Source organism: Nematostella vectensis, chromosome 14, assembly GCF_932526225.1.
Source record: "Nematostella vectensis chromosome 14, jaNemVect1.1, whole genome shotgun sequence".
NCBI lineage: Eukaryota > Metazoa > Cnidaria > Anthozoa > Actiniaria > Edwardsiidae > Nematostella > Nematostella vectensis.
Window position 1 is genome coordinate 7,122,332 of NC_064047.1, and position 16,902 is coordinate 7,139,233.

At 37.1% G+C, this 16,902-nt stretch overlaps 2 protein-coding genes and 1 long non-coding RNA gene across 7 annotated transcripts in view; 1 reads left to right on the forward strand and 2 right to left on the reverse strand.

The window, feature by feature from the left end:
- The window catches only part of LOC116608645 (RING finger protein 17), a 47,463-nt gene extending 33,666 nt beyond the window's left edge, over positions 1-13,797 (reverse strand). Inside the window, exons 1-5 of one of the 4 annotated variants that reach the window (XM_048721867.1) lie at positions 13,677-13,797; positions 13,205-13,262; positions 11,397-11,634; positions 9,818-9,930; positions 101-189 (exon numbers count right to left, since the gene is read on the reverse strand). In XM_048721867.1, the coding sequence (XP_048577824.1) occupies positions 101-189; positions 9,818-9,930; positions 11,397-11,634; positions 13,205-13,262; positions 13,677-13,694 (516 nt within the window). In that variant the 5' untranslated portion in view covers positions 13,695-13,797. Of the gene's footprint in view, positions 1-100; positions 190-9,817; positions 9,931-10,594; positions 10,644-11,042; positions 11,058-11,246; positions 11,303-11,396; positions 11,635-13,204; positions 13,263-13,676 lie in introns of those variants that run through there. The other 3 variants (XM_048721868.1, XM_048721870.1, XM_048721869.1) reach the window with 3 other exon arrangements.
- Positions 2,489-7,086, forward strand: LOC116608647. Of its 2 annotated transcripts, none has more exons than XR_004292728.2 (4): positions 2,489-2,507; positions 6,055-6,133; positions 6,592-6,645; positions 6,820-7,086. It is a non-coding gene; the product is annotated as an uncharacterized LOC116608647 (long non-coding RNA). The 2 variants fall into 2 exon arrangements; XR_004292727.2 differs by lacking the exon at positions 2,489-2,507 and adding an exon at positions 4,411-4,492.
- A 1,354-nt stretch (positions 13,798-15,151) lies between the features above and the next one.
- LOC116610681 (QRFP-like peptide receptor) lies at positions 15,152-16,891 on the reverse strand. The gene has a single exon (XM_048721422.1). It carries the CDS (start codon positions 16,889-16,891, stop codon positions 15,773-15,775), a length of 1,119 nt encoding a protein of 372 aa, XP_048577379.1. The 3' UTR covers positions 15,152-15,772.
- Positions 16,892-16,902: the final 11 nt, after the last annotated feature.

Consider the following 16,902-nt stretch of genomic DNA (forward strand, 5'->3'; position numbering starts at 1 on the left):
AGAATAAAAGATACTGCAACACTGAACGTGTTCCAATAACCAAGCAGAAAATATAGAAATAAATGCAATGCTCTTCAAAGTGCAATGCTCTTCATAGTACCTTTTCAAAGCACAAAGCACAGAAGACACACTCGCACTTGATACATCGACTGGTCGCTGTGACTCTAAAACACTCCTCACACTTTAGTCCTGTCAAGAAAGCGGGATATACTCAAGGCAATGCATTGTATTTTATGGGTTTAAAGTTCCCTCAGGGCTCAAATTAACAGAATGTTTTTTTTTTACAAAAAGAGGTGTCTTTAGAGTGTGATCCACCCTCATACCTTATGTCACATTTGTGACGACTCACGCGAAAACGTACCTTAGGGTTTTCCGCGAGTTTGGCCAAACTCCCGCCCGTTTCGCGGAAAACTCGCGGCATTCTCGCGGAATGCTCGCACTTTTCTCGCGGAATGCTCGCGCCTTAATAACGGAAAGCTCGCGCCCATCTCGTGGAATGCTCGCGCCTTTCTCACGGAACGCTCGCGCCTTGACAACAGGAAGCCTCGCGACTTGCTAAACACACCTCGCGGGCCGTATCTTATAAACGACACGGAATAGCCAGCAAGTTGATCCTTAGTCAACTCCGATTTTTCGAAAGGACGATTTTTTTTACCCAGCATGGAGCGACGATTTTGTCTAGAATTTGTGTCATTACGGCTTTTTAGAAGAGTACCCAAGCACCTTGACAAACTTTCATAGATCGTACTCTCTCTCGCATCGCAAATACATACGAAATAGTTAGTCTGGCAATTTAAGGACAATTTTGTGTAAGTTACTAGAGATAAGTAGTGTATTCGGGGAATAAGGACGACAGTTTTTGAAATGAACTCTTGAAAGTCTTTTCGGTGACTGCTTTTTTTAAACAAAGGGTTACCGAAGCCAGAAATCAAACTATCCCTGATCGTTTTAGCGCTACTGAAAACGAAAAGAAATATGTCATTACGTAGTGTTGGAATTTGGCGGAACAATTTGGTGTAAGTAACGTAGGAATTCGTAATGTGTTGGGTAATAAAGGCGAATGCGTCTCGGAACTCGTATCGGTTTCGAGCTTCACCTATCACAAAGATCTCCATTCCAAATGAGATCTTTGTTATATATTATTATTCCAAAAAAAGATTCCCCGATATGTGAGCTTTCTTTTGCAATAAACATTGTCGCAATTGCTACATTGCTCCATTAAATAGAGCCGAACGCAAACCAAGGAAGCGTCACTGTTTGAGTGTCTTTGTGGAAAAACAACGACATGTTAACATGTCGCGTCGGCGGCGAATAAATCACGCCGGTTTACGTTCGCTCAAAAACTCGCGTATTAAACAGGCCCCCGAAAAAAGATTCCCGATATGTGAGCTTTCTTTTGAAATAAAGATTGACGCAATCGCTACATTGCTCCATTAGATAGAGCCGAACGCAAACCAAGGAAGCGTCGTTGTTCGAGTGTCTTTGTTGAACAACAACGATATGTTTATATGTCGGCGGCGACTAAATCACGCCGGTTTACGTTTGCTCAAAAACTCGCGTTTTAAACAGACCCCCCAAAAAAGATTCCCGATATGTGAGCTTTCTTTTGAAATAAAGATTGACGAAATCGCTACATTGCTCCATTAGATAGAGCCGAACGCAAACCAAGGAAGCGTCGTTGTTCGAGTGTCTTTGTTGAACAACAACGATATGTTTATATGTCGGCGGCGAATAAATTACGCCGGTTCACCTTCGCTCAAAAAATCGCGTATCAAATAGATACCACAAAAGAGATTGTCGCAATCGCAACATTGCTCCACGCACCTTAAGAAGCATTGTTGTTCAAGTGTATATGTAGATAAATAACTTAGATTTAATAAAAAAAAAACTAGATTTAATAAAATTTTATTTATGATTCTATATATTTAAACCATAGTATGTTTAAACGTTGTTTTCTTAACCAAGTATATGGCTTCTAGCGAACCAACCAAGGCTTCGAGCGAAACATCTTCCGACTGATGTCAAACTGTCGGAGTTCATGCTATCCCTCAAGAGGAGATTGGTAATAGCGCTATTGTCTTGTGTAGCATCGTAGCGACTTTGCCGTTCGATTCCCTTGCTAGCACTCGAGATCTCAACGAAACCAAACTCAAATGCTTGCTTACTTGTTTACTTCTATCCTAAGAGAGGCTTTTTCTAAGGTATAGACCTAAGTAGATGTCTATCGCGTTTCACCGACTGGAAGTCGAAAGATTCAGCTCTTTTGCCGATTGTTACATTATGTGCTCGCGACTCAACAACGAAAGGCTCGCGCCCGTTTTGCAAAAGCTCGCGCCTGACTCACGGAACTCTCGCGCCTATCTCGCGGAACGCTCGCGCCTATCTCGCGGAAAGCTCGCGCTTATCTCGCGGAATGCTCGCGCTTATTTCGCGGAATGCACGCGCCCGTTTCGAGGAACGCTCGCGCCCGTTTCGCGGGTTAATTCGCGGAATTTAGAAGCTCTAAGGTACGTTTTCGCGTGAGTCGTCACATTTCATCATTTTCACATTTATTCTAATGTTACACTAAAATGGAATGAATCAAGAACAAAAACAAAAAGTCTTCACTAATTGTCAATTACTGATAAAAGAAATATATGTAGGTTTAGATTCCCCCTCTAGATAGATTTCTATATAGTATGATAATTGAACATTTTGTTCAAAGAAAATTTTTAGAAACTGCATTTTGAAATAATTATTTAATGTAATTATACTGAAATATCAAATGTTCCTTCTGCAAAAAGTACCTTAACAGCATATTTTTACAGTTTGTGATACAGTGGAACCTGGATTTTGGGATATGCCTCAGGAGAAAGAAAATGTATCGTAAAATCGAGGTATCGTTGTAAAGAGGTCCTTGATTTTACGATATAATGGAAAATCCATTGAAAATATCGTTGTAGAGAGGTCGAGTAATTTATCAACTTTTACAAAATAATAATATTGTAGCTGTACTCTGTGTAAGACAGTACAGTGAGTCTCTGCAAGATTGTAATCTGTATTTAACAAAATCTGTCAAGTAAAAAAATAGATTAACTGTACTGTACTTAACTGTAACGTGTGTGGTGTCTTGTGAGTCTTTTTCTCTTTTTTGATAGACAAATCAGTAATATTGTTGTATCGTGGTCCGAATTACGCTTGGGAGAACAGATTTGTATCGTAAAATCGAGAATATAGTTGTATCCAATATCGCAAAATCGAGGTAATTGTTCACTGTACTGTATTTTTGCCGGGAAAAAGAAACGCCATCGTAAAATCGATGTTATTGTAAAACAAAGGTTCCACTGTAGTTTTAATTTCAAGTTATTGAAGCGTAAACGGAAATTACAGTGTCAAAAACATTGAAAAGAATATTTTTATATAAGTTTCACTCACTAATAAAGTTTTCCCTTGTGGTATCCTGTAAAAGCTGAACTATTCCTTCCTCAAGGGAAATTAGAATTACAATTCAATCAGCAAACAGAATAAATCAAGCAATCCTTTAAATAAAAAGCTTGTGGTTTTAAAAAGCAAATAATCAGAGAGAAGACCAATAAACCAAAAACTAAAAAGATTAATTTCTGGATTAAATTTTACCAATGAAAGAAAATGGCAAACAATAGCCAGTGAAGAAAAAAATATTAAAATGAATTGACTTTTTACTTCTGATGAAACAATCTTGTCATCAATTTTATATAAAAATGATTCAAGCCTCTTACGCTATGTCCTCCCTTAAATTGTAAATGAAAAAAGGTCAAATACTGTACTAAATTAAAGAAAAAAATTCTAAATTTCATATCTTAATTTATGTATCTATGTAAAGTACTATCTAGATTTATAGCTGAAATAAAATAAGATAACTAAGAGTCTAGATGGATACTTTTTGGATTCTAAAACTACTGGCAAAAATTGAATTTTTCTATCTCTAGTGTGTGCTAAAAGCAAAAAATATGTTAAACACAGATCACCTTAAATTAAAAGGGTACAATTATATTCATCAAATAATGCATTTACACCAGCTTTAGGCACTATAATATATTTCTAATCTCCCCATGTGTACAAATAGCAATAAAAAGAGGGTTTTATTTAACAATTTTCACAGCAACAATTTTATATAATTCTCTTTTATTTTTTTGGTCATGAGCCATGCCAGGCATGAGGTAATAATTTGTTCTTTCATTTGTGTCAGATTATCCCCTGCAGTGGTAACAAAGAACTATTCTATTATTATGTTTCATTCACTTTTGATAGAAGAATATAAAGTTTAGTTTGAGTAAACAGGAACCCTTGGGGGATAAACTATTCTATTCATTGCAAAAAAATAAACAAGGGAGAGTTCAAAGGAGGGGAATTATCAGCTGCAGCCAGACAATTAATGTTTTAATTAGAGAGTGACAGATGCCACAAACCTGTAAAATTTCCCATTTAGTCCTTGTACAAGGGTGTGAAAGATACTGATCATCAATAAGGAAGGGTAAGACAGTGAAAACTGAAAATACTGTTTCCTAATACATCACACAAACAGAAAAAACTCAAACTATAAAATAATGTTTTTTTTTAAGAAGTTTCCACAAAGGAAAGTATCCCTTTAATTTTTTGCAAATTAAAAGAATTGAGAGTCAAGAAATCAAGACAAGACAGAACATTACTGAGTAATGTTAAGTTTTACAGTTTAAATTTATAATAATGGAATTCACTAAATTACTGGAGAATGTTCTCTAAACAGCAGAATAAAGCAGGGAGGGAAAAATCACTTTGAAGAGTAAAATATGTATACTGTAATATGTAATCATAGGCTGTTAACTATTTTACTATTATTGTAAAATAGTTTAGTGCTTAAGGTAAGCTTTCTGAAACCTTTTGATTTTTCTAGCCATTTTTCACTTATCAGAAACTTTCACAAATTTGATTTTTTTACATCTATGTTTTGTATTAATTTCACATAAAATAAATAAGGCAGTAGATTGAGCCATAGAGGACCACATTAAAAAATGTACAACATCCTACAAAAGTGGTAAGAACCACACACAATAAACAAAATAAGGTATTTTATCCAAAAGTCATTAATCTAGAGGGCGTATTTGGCTGTAACTGTTTCCTGAGTGTTAATGACTTTGAGTGTGGTTGATCTAATCACAGGATATTAAAGATATACTTTAATTACAAACTGTATAAAAGTCTCAAAAAAACTAGGCACATAGTACAGGGGATGGTTTTGCAAATAGGAAATGCTTACTTTGGTTGCTTTTTAATTGTAAACACTGTACAAAATTGGTATACCATTGATTTTCTCTGAGGTGTTTTCTCCATCAAATATCAACAAACAGCAAATCAAATTTTGTTGACACTATCCCAGATAGTATCATGAGAATGGGAATGCATTATCATTTTCAAATATCAAACAACAACAAAAATTACTTCCCATGAATTCCATTTGGGATTAATACTGTCTAAGAAATTTTTTTTTGACAGAATATAAGAGAATTATCTAGCACAAGTAATTGTGAGTAATTTTTAAATTGATTACCCCTTTGTACACAGCCAAAAACATTTGAGACAAAAATTATAAAAATTATTAAATAGATTTACATTTCTTATTCCATTTTCTTTCAGACCATTTTATGAAAGAAAAAATGAGAGAGAAAATGTTTAAACATCTATTATAAAGTATTAGAAATATTGTGCAAGTTTTTCAATATAAAAAAGTTCCCTGTAAATGTGAACTGTAAGTACTTATCTTATAAGTTATTTCCAAAACTACTTTGTCACAAGGATAAATTTGTTAACACTTTCTTTTCAAAATTGAGAAAGAAGTGCTGTGAAATAATTACATAGAAGTCTAAGTATAAATCTAATAGAAAAAAGGTCAATCAGTATAATGAGAAACTCAGCACATCCTTCCTGGTGTTATATCGCCATAGCAATGATGACAGTCTTAAATACAGAGGAGGTGTTAATTAACTGTATCTCATTGTCTTATCATAATAGCATGGATAGCATGTATTGGCTGAGTTGATTGTATTCTTCTATATAAAGGAGACCAAAGTAGGAAGACTAAAGTAAAAGGTCTTTGATCGCAAGGAATACAGAAACACAAGAGCAAGAGGTTAAAAAGGTAAGAATTTCAATGATGGTTTTATTTTAACCTTAATGTTCCAAACTTTATCTTTCAGTGTGTGTTTGCATAAAATTGAAAAGTTTAAGTATCCCCTTGCACATTTGAAGATTTATACAATTGAACTGTCACATTTATTTAATAATCTAAATTGCTCTGTCTGATGATCTGATTCAGGCAGGAATCTGCACTACTAATTATCAGCTAAATAACATTTTATAGTATACAGACAAAAAATGAGATCTTTTTAGAATTAATTTGTAAAGCCAAAAGAAAAGTCCTGGATGTTCTAAAGGGTTGTTTAATTTATGAAAACTTTATACTTCCAAGCCCTTAATTGCCTTCCCCTAAGAACAAGCATAATGATTAAAGCCACACCTGGATTACTATTAAAAGTACATAGATTTAAATACAGGCTTCTTAAAGCAGTTTATAACCTTATCAAGTATTCCTTATAGAAAAAAGCAACAACAAAAAAGGAGGAAGACCATCGCAACAAGCAACTGATAAAGGTACAGTAGGACACTTAGGATCACACCCCCTAAAATGGACTAGCCCAATCCACTAGCAAGGCAATAAATGACATAAAGGGAGATGGCATAATCATCTTAACAGTTAAATATGAATTTAGAATTGGATTAAAAACCATTATCATCATCAATATCATATTATCGTTGTTATTCCAGATGGCTTCAAGACTGGCTCTCCTACTGCTATTTCTATCTATGACAGCCCCCACCATTCAAGCATGTGACACAGGTTGTGCTTCGGCGTGTGAAACAGGGGATTACTATATTTGCAGACAGTCCTGTACTGGTGATGACTGTTATGTCTGCAATGGCATCCTAGAGAACTGTCTAGCAACTTGTGGTTGCACAAAGTGATGATTTATGATGAATTTTGAGCTGTATAATGCATGACAGAAATTAAAATCAAATTAATGTAATCATAAACTTTGTCAAACTCTTCATTGTCTTTGGTATCTATCTGCCATGCAAGCGTGAGGCATTGAATGCTTAGGGGTGCTTTGAGCCCATGTGATGCTATAACCTAACTTTAACTCAAATTTGCAGTATATGTAAAAAAAAATCTTAAAACCCCAGCATGTTTGTTAAGTGGATATGTATGTGGTGTAGTATATGGGCCATAGAAGCAAAAGAACTGCTAAACACTTTAAACACATGACAGGTTTTAAGGCTCAAAGTGACTGGCTCAAAACCCATGAAAAAACATAAAAAATATAAACCATTTAGTAAACCTGAAAAATATCAAAATAAAAAGCATTTAGTAAACCTGAAAAACATCAAAATAGAAAACATTTAGTGAACCTTAAAAACATCAAAATATAAACCATTTAGTGAACCTTAAAAACATCAAAATATAAACCATTTAGTGAACCTGAAAAACATCAAAATATAAACCATTTAGTGAACCTGAAAAACATCAAAATATAAACCATTTAGTGAACCTGAAAAACATCAAAATATAAACCATTTAGTGAACCTGAGATGCATATCAAGGATTTTCCTTAACATCAGGCTTGTAGCCAGGGGGGGTTCGGATGAACCCCCCCACCCTGTTTGAAGGTCTGCTCAGAGCAAACAAAAAAATTATATGGTTTGGCTGGATATACCGTGCACATCAATATGTCTTTAAAAGGACTAGAAAAAATCTTTTTAGAATAATCATCTTTAACACTTCTCCACTTAAAACTGTACTTTTGAAATCTAGACCACAGGGTCAGGATATCTGGAGTCTAAGCCAATCAGATTCGAGCAGTTTAATTGTCTTTTCTAGACTTGGGATATTTGGAGAATGAGCCAATCATATGAGGTCTCATGGAGTTGCTATTTTGGGGGGTCAGGATATCCCGACAACGAGCCAATCATACTAGGTATCGTTATCAGTGTTCTGGGTATCATCTGTCATTACATGTACTTGAAAATCAAAGATAAATTCTACACCTTATGGCGCTGCGTGAGAAGGTTGTATCTTCTCTTCCAAAGAAACTGTGTTAATCAATTTTCATATTATACAAATATATATGCATACTGGAATTAAGAAATAAACTACTAATAACGTCCTGCTCAAAGAACCGGAAAGGTCAATGTCAGAAACAATGCTAGTATTGCACAGACTGATCAAACAAACGAACTCCTAGGTGAAAAAGGCGATCTTCTGAAAAACCATTTGATTGTCGGAGTCTTGTGTGTATTTGTGTGCGCTCAAACAATCCTAAAAAGTCTGGATGTTCTCAAAATACACGTAACACACTCTCTGACTTCTGAAACACAAATACATGTTTCTCGGACCACCGTCAAAAGGGTCTTATGGGCAACTAGACCCTTTTAGCCCAATTTGAATTTCACTTACATGTTTAGTAAAATCAGGCTATGCTTTGCTTTCTGCCAAATGCAATGTAATCAGACTAAAAAACGTATCTCGCATAGTCGGGATATCACAAGTTAGTTTGAAGGTTCCTTATAGTGCTGACAACACAGCTCTAAATACGTCCTAGAGAAGCACACGCAAAGTCAAGATATTCCGAGATAGTTCGAATGTTCCCGCTAGTGCGTACAACACAGCTCTGCTCAATTAACCTATCCTAGAGAAGCACACACAAAGTTGGAATATCCCGAGTTAGTTCAAATGTTCCCGCTAGTGCGTACAACACAGCTCTGCTCAATTAACCCGTCCTAGAGAAGCACATGCAAAGTGGGGATATCCCGAGTTAGTTCGAATGTTCTAACTAGTGCATTCAGAACAGCTCTGCTCAATTAACCCGTCCTAGAGAAGCGCACGTAAAGTCCGGATATCCCGAGTTAGTTTGAATGTTCCTGCTAGTGCGTACAGTACAACTCTGCTCAATTGACCAATATTTCGACTATAGAATAGAATATGGAATAGTAGGCAGAAAGAAAAGCAAATTAGAAGATCTAAATGATTTGAGACTGTGTCTCAAATATAAGAAACGTAATTTACGTGTTAGTTTGATGATGTAGCATTATAGGCCAAAAGAAACGAAGCGCAACATATTTAAGTGGACTAAAACTTTGTGATATGATAGAAATATAGAATAGAGTCATTTAGATATTTCTTGATTTCGGGAATCATGCGCCAGAAGCGTAATTTGCAGGCTCTAGTGTCAGATATCCCAGTTATTAAGTCGGATGTTCTAGTCTTATTAGGTAGCATTCGACCAAAAGCAAAGCTCAGCATGATTTTACATGCAAGTGAATTTTGAAGGCTTAGACAGTCTGCTAAGCTAGACATTATCAATAGAATATTTCTTCCTTCCGGTATGCATAAAAGGTAGAAATATAAGCCATTCAATAAGTTTTCCGGAATAACCTTGTCTATTTAGTCCTCTAATGTACAGGGGGTTAAGTTGGACAATTCTAAACCGTATTCATATAATTTTGTAAAACTGCAGTTAATTTAGCCCATGCATGGTTTTCTTCCAGTTTTGATGATTAAGAGCACATTTTAATTCCACTTGTTTAATTTGATTTTATTGTCCCAAAATCATAAAATCGCAAAAATAAAGTAACCTGGGTTTTTTTTACGAAAATAGCGAAATTGTGAAAATAAAGTGAGGCAAAATATTGCCATCTCAAAATTGCAAAACTTTGACGTTGCGAAAATTAATTGTAAAAAGGTAAGTCAGATTTCCTGGATCCTCACCTGTATTTTGTGCGAGCTCTGTTTTTTTCTGTTTGGCAACCTCTGCTATTGCTTGTCTCACTCCATCCTTACTGTTAAGCCGGGTATTGTCTGGTAGTGCTCTTGCAGTTACACTAAAGTAGGTAGAAAACACAAGATCAAATAAGCTATATTATATAATGCACTTAATTGTGCTTACCGATACCATATTGGCAAACTACATAGAAAATAGAATGATTTAGTGTAGGATTTCCATTCAAAAAACATGCAGCCTGTAAGCTAGGTCTGAATAATAATATTATTATATTATAAGAATAATATTTGAAAGTAAGTACAAAAAATATATAAAAAAGTGAAAAAGTTGTGACCTCAAAACAGGTGGCTGCGACACGCCAATAACATATACATATATGTACATACTTCTCAAGCAATGACTGTTGTAGTTATTGGCTACTGGCATAACCATAACATAGACATATATGTGCAATACAGTACATACTTCTTTAGTAATGAGCGTTTCTAGTTATTGGCTGCTAACACGCCTATAACGAAGACATCTATGTATAATACATACTTTTCAAGCAATGAGCGTTTTAGTTATTGGCTGCTAACACGCCCATAACGTAGACATCTATGTAAAATACATACTACTCAAGCAATGAGCGTTTGTAGTTATTGGCTGCTAACACGCGCATAACGTAGACATCTATGTAAAATACATACTTCTCAAGCAATGAGCATTTGTAGTTATTGGCTGCTAACACGCCCATTACGTAGACATCTATGTAAAATACATACTTCTCAAGCAATGAGCATTTGTAGTTATTGGCTGCTAACACGCCCATAACTTAGACATCTATGTATAATACATACTTCTCAAGCAATGAGCATTTGTAGTTATTGGCTGCTAACACGCCCATAACGTAGACATTATGTAAAATACATACTTTTCAAGCAATGAGCGTTTGTAGTTATTGGCTGCTAACACGCCCATAACGTAGACATCTAATGTAAAACACATACTTCTCAAGCAATGAGCGTTTCTAGTTATTGGCTGCTAGCACGCCTATAACGAAGACATCTATGTATAATACATACTTTTCAAGCAATGAGCGTTTTAGTTATTGGCTGCTAACCACCCATAATGTAGACATCTATGTAAAATACATACTTCTTTAGTAATGAGCGTTTCTAGTTATTGGCTGCTAACACGCCCATAACGTAGACATCTATGTATAATACATACTTCTCAAGCAATGAGCGTTTGCCCATAACGTAGACATCTATGTATAATACATACTTTTCAAGCAATGAGCGTTTGTAGTCTTTGGCTGCTAACACGCCCATAACGTAGACATCTATGTATAATACATACTTCTCAAGCAATAAGCGTTTGTAATTATTGGCTGCTAACACGCCCATAAGGTAGACATCTATGTAAAATACATACTTCTCAAGCAATGAGCATTTGTAGTTATTGGCTGCTAACATGCCTATAACGAAGACATCTATGTATAATACATACTTTTCAAGCAATGAGCGTTTGTAGTTATTGGCTGCTAACATGCCCATAACATGGACATCTATGTAAAATACATACTTCTCAATCAATGAGCGTTTGTAGTTATTGGCTGCTAACACACCCATAACATGGACATTAGGCTGCAGTTCCAGCACCCCTGCAATTCCCTCAGCCTTTAGTTGGGTCACATGCTGACATTCTGGGCATGTAACTTGAGTCTTCTGCAGTCGAGAAAGCTTGATAATGCAGCTATCGCAGAAAGTATGGCCACATTCCAGGAGTAACGGAAGGTGCACCTTCTTTGTCTTGCTTATCTCTATGGAGAAAGTTTGAATAATCTAGATTTTAAAAGGTTATTGTGTGATTTTTATTTTATTCTTATTTTCCAAAAGAAAAGCAGTCTTCATAAAAACAGAAAAGACTGTAGAACCATCCCCCCCCAAAAAAAAAATTTTAGTTTCCGACCTCCCTGACAAGCTTTAAGGTAGTTTTAATTTTTTTTTTTAAATTATTATCGGACAGTGTCCTATGATTGGACACAGAAAAAATCATAAATATCTAAAACAATAGTAAAACATGCTGAAAAATGGACTATCAAGTTGAAGAAGCTTTTAACAAGTGTTTATTTATTCACTAGAAATAAATCTAATCTCATGCACTGCATAAGTGTGTTTGAAATTCTCTTATTTTATCTGAATACACATTAAGGACAAAAAGCTGTAGGAAAAACCCAACATTTATCAATCATGATGAAAGTTGCTAGGTCATTTTCTTCTTGATTTTCCAGGATGTAATTTGGTCGCTGTTTCCGTAGACACCTCGGAATAGATTGAGTTCTTTGAACCTAGCCTCTGTGCCAGAAGAGCCGAGCAATTGCCTAACAATTCAATGTAAATTTTAGCAATCCCCAAGTGAATGCACATTTCACTGTGCAACTTGTTACATGCGTGATACATGTGTTTGAATTGCTTGCTACGGAGAAGAAAGAATCTCAAACTATAATCTTTCATGACTTTTGCAAAGCACATTTGTCAATAATTATTGTCAAGGGTTTTATCAAGTTTCAAAGTTGGTGGTGGAGATTGATAAGTAGAGGATGGATGTTTAATTAGTTCAATTAAATTTCAATCAACTTTTTTAAAAAGTAGCTGGCACTCTGTGGAAAAAAGCTGGTGGTTTCGATGGCCGCCGGGGCCTAATGAAACCCCTGATTGTCTGTAGTATTTTAGAGAAATGAAGCATTGTTTCCTCGTTGTTTTTTGTAAAGAAATCTACTGTCTGATAATAGGGCAGTCCTGTCGGTAGGAACAAGTATAGGATAACAGTTAACAAAACACTTCATATAATCATTTTCTCTCAAACTGAATTTTTGTTATCTAGGTCGAATTATTTTGTTTGATAGTCAGTGAATTCTTAGCGCAAACTAAGGTGTCCAATAATAGGTAGGATTTTACTTAAGTTGACTGAACACATTAGTGAAAACAACAAATTATGATGACAAGTAATTGAGGTTTCATTGAACTAATGGCTCTATTGGCTTGATTCAAGCACAGCACGTTACTCATTAGCATATCAATACAAATCACTGTTTTGTTGTCGATACCCCCCCCCCCCCCCACTCCCATAAACAACACGCTGTTATTTCAAGCCTGACTGAATGAGAGAGAATTAATTGAGCGCTTACTTATCAACAATAAAACAAACACTAAGGTTCAGTAATACATTCAGCCGCAGTTTTATCCGTTGAAAATAATTGATGAGAAGTGCGGTGCTTCAGCTCGAGTAGAAAGTCCGAACGTGTTTCTCACTCAATCAAGTCTCTGAATCGACTTTGCAAACATTATAGCTAAGCATTTCCCCTCTGCTACAAGAATCATAACCCTCACCTCTAAAGCTGAAGTTCCTGCAGCAGTTTGGGCAATTAGGTGTTCTTTGCATGGCGAACTAGGGATAAATTAGCGCAAGAAAAGTACAATTTACGAGTTCACACAAACGTGCACATAGCCGCCATTACAAGATGTCAAACTTCAGCGCTCACGTGGATTGTCTGGGGCCGAACACAAGTTTAGCCAATCAGAGACAGCCTGTTAAAGAAAACCGGAAACGTCCTAGCGATTGAATTTATATTTTTGGACCAGTGTCCTCAATTAGCTTGTATTCTAGATATAAATCCAGACACTCAAATAAAGTTTCTCAAATACCATCAAGTACTCCACTTATATAGCCCGTGTTCCACCCGAATTAGCCCTTCATTGGGATGAAACGTAGAAGGTACAGGCCGCGGTCACTTCACTCAAGATCCAGGGTGGCTAAACTTAAAAAAAAAAAACTACTAAAATTTTCCAACTCAATTCTTACCCCTAAAACAAGCATCATTTCGGCTTATAAAAGGTGATTCTATTCAACCCATGAAACCAACGTCATACCCTTGGTCGCACCCTATGCGTTATGGGGTGTGCACGCGTACTGCGAGCTCACTGAACGGCTGAACGGTTGAAATCCATACGAAGACGCTAAATAACGTCATGCTTGTCGGTTTACATTAACCCATTGACTCCTGGCTTTTTTTAGCTGAATTTACAAAAAAAAAAACAGACTGAAAACAGATACCCTCCCCCCCCCCCCCTATTCTGAGTTTTATACAGCCCGTCAAAGTCAAACACAGCTGCACCTAGTCAGCGGTATCCAAGCTTTCCAACAGTGCTTTGCGGTCCCCACTTTTAATCCCTCGTCGTTGTGCTGAAGCCAGCACAAGCTGATGGTTGCTTGTATTTTTCATCAAAAATACAGCTATGAGCATGTTAGGAGAGTGTCTCAGGACATCATGAAGTCTTTTGGGGCATAATTGAGTGCTTTGCTTAGATATTTGCAAGCAAAGGTGGATTCATGATGATCTTTTTCTTGTTTGGCTTTGCCTGGATGAGAAAATAATTTTCTAATGAATCACCACAGCTCTCCTAAATGCTGTCTTTTCTGAAACCAAATTGATTCCAAAATTGTTTACACATTGCTATTCTGGGTCTGTATGACCTGGAATTGATTTGTTTGGCTTCGGGGTGAAAAGACTTAAAAAACCATCTGACTTTGGGGAGAGAAGTGTTGACTGGCCCTCCCATCGTGAATTTTCCCCTGGATCTCCCAGAATGCTTTGCAATACGCAAAGACGTCTTCGTGGTTGTACAAGCCTTCAAGGAGTGGACATTGTGTTTTGAGGCCATGGAAATGTACCTGGAGGATCAGAATAAAGGTATCTATTTGTGTCTTGAGCTGTGTTTGCTGATCTCTCTCCCTTGTGTGGTATTTTGAGCGTTTTATTGAGAGGGGTGATTCTGCTTTTCACTCCTTGTTCTATTTGAGATTTGTCAAAGAACCAGTGCTATTATTTGGCTTAAGAGTAGATGCCAACACCTTGGTTGGATGCATATCTGCAAGACCATTTATCCCTTAGACTGATGCCTGAGTATCTTCATCTTGTTGTGTTTATTTTGCATTTATGAATTTTTTGGGTTGTGGGTATTTCTCAAAGCCGGTACAGGCCGGTTGAGGGGTCAATGTGTTTAGTATATCCTGCTAGCCGGCTCGGAAATGTTTTGATTTCGAATACTGGAAGTTCTGTGGCGCGCTCGAAAGCCGAGGTGCGCTGGGGCCAGGGCTCCTCACACACAACAGCAGAGGAGCTCTGGGAACGAGACTGCTTCTACCTCCCCGAATAAGCCCGAATGAGAGCCGGCTAGCAGGCTACATAATAGACAGAAATACCCTTGTGGGAGGGGATGGGGTTAGCATATCAGTCAATCTTCAAAAACTGTCGTTTTTGGGAGTCCCTTTTTTCATAGTTTCTCTTTTAATCACTCCAGAACTTTGTAGGTCAAGAATTTTAACGCAAACTTACAGGAATTCGTGTTTACTACGATTTTGCTGGCAGCCATCTTATTAGAAATGAAGCAATATCAATGGTCTCCCACGCGCTCGCGCCAGGCTCTTTTAGACCATTTATAAAAACGACAGCCATTGATTGAAATGATGGTTAACACGCCTCCTAATATTTTTTGTTATATAATTGTCGAAAATTGGCAAGCGAAAGCATGAAAGGATTGGAGTTTGAGGAAATCCTTGCCCCTTCTCTCCTCTTTGCCAAGAGACTTTAGAAATAATGAAATGAAAATATAGAAGAGAAAGGCGTCCCCCCCCCCCCCCCCGCCCCGGACATGGATTAGCTGTGGATCCAGCTTTGATCAGTCAGAATAATAATTACAGGCGTGTACCCAGGATTTGCTGAGGGGAAGGGAGGGAGCAAGTTTATAGGTATCCTATAGTTTACTTCCGGTCGATTACGTAACAATATCCGATGATTTTTAACGGAAAACGCGAAAAATATTTCAAAATATTGATAGCAGTGTGTTCTTCGGGCGTTCTTTGCAGAGCTCGAACGTGATATTATAAAGTCCCGCGGCTTACAACTTTTGCTCTTGTTGAATGGCGTCTAGGAAGTCTGGAGTTCTCAGTTCCTTTGCACTTGAAGTGCCTCTTCGCCAATCAAACGATGGCCTGCGTCGATGAATGGCACGAACTAGAGACGCAATGTTTCTATAATCGTCCTCTACACCAACTTGCGGTCTCGCTAACTTCCTTTTCAGAACAGGAGGACAGAAGCTCAAAAGAACATCATAGTAACCTTTACGGAATGTCTTGTTTGTTATGCCATAGATTGCTGGGTTTACTACAGAGTTGAAGAATGCAAGAAACGTCAGGAAGTGTGAGACCGAGGAGTCCTTCCCTATGACTTGAAATTCCGAAACAATCATTAGAACTTGTTTTGGCATCCAGCAAATGATCATCAATGCAGAAGCTGCTCCGACCATCCTCGTTACGGTCTTCCGAGTGGACGGCGACGACGAAAATGTCAGTCGGCTCTCGCGTCGTGTAGTTTCCGTAAAATTGTTTCTGAAAGTCATATGAAGAAACATTGCCAACATAAAGACGGACGGGATAAAGATTCTTCCAAGAAATTGAAAAATTGCAACTATTCCAGCAGCGCTTCCCCAGACGTTATTCCAACTACAACGCTGAGATGGAATATTTTCTGGGGAAAAAGACACCTCAAATGGTAGGGTGCAACAAAGGAAACATGCTACACAATACACTGAAATCAGTGAAACAACGACGCGCCTTTTGCTAAAGCTGGCTTGGTATCGGAGAGGCTGTACAACAGCAAACCAACGCTCTATCGTCAGGAGAAGACATAAAAAGACTGAGCTTACACCCAATGTATATAGAAGCCATCGGGACCATAGTAGTCTGCAGACGATTTCCCCTCCTAAATATCCATCAGGATATGGAAAGCTTTCTCTAAATATAAATGTTGGTGTGAATAATATGTTGATTGAGATTGTGAAGTCTGTAGTGGCAAGAGTAAGGAAAAACACGTTATACGTTTTTCTTAGCAGGTGTTTTTTCCTTACAAAAAGGGCGAGAACCATGGAGTTACCAATAAATGCCAAAATGACAATGCAAATGTATGCAATTCGAGCAGTTGAGTTGTGTGGACCTGGTGCTGACATGGTGCTGTTCATTTTGTCGCGCA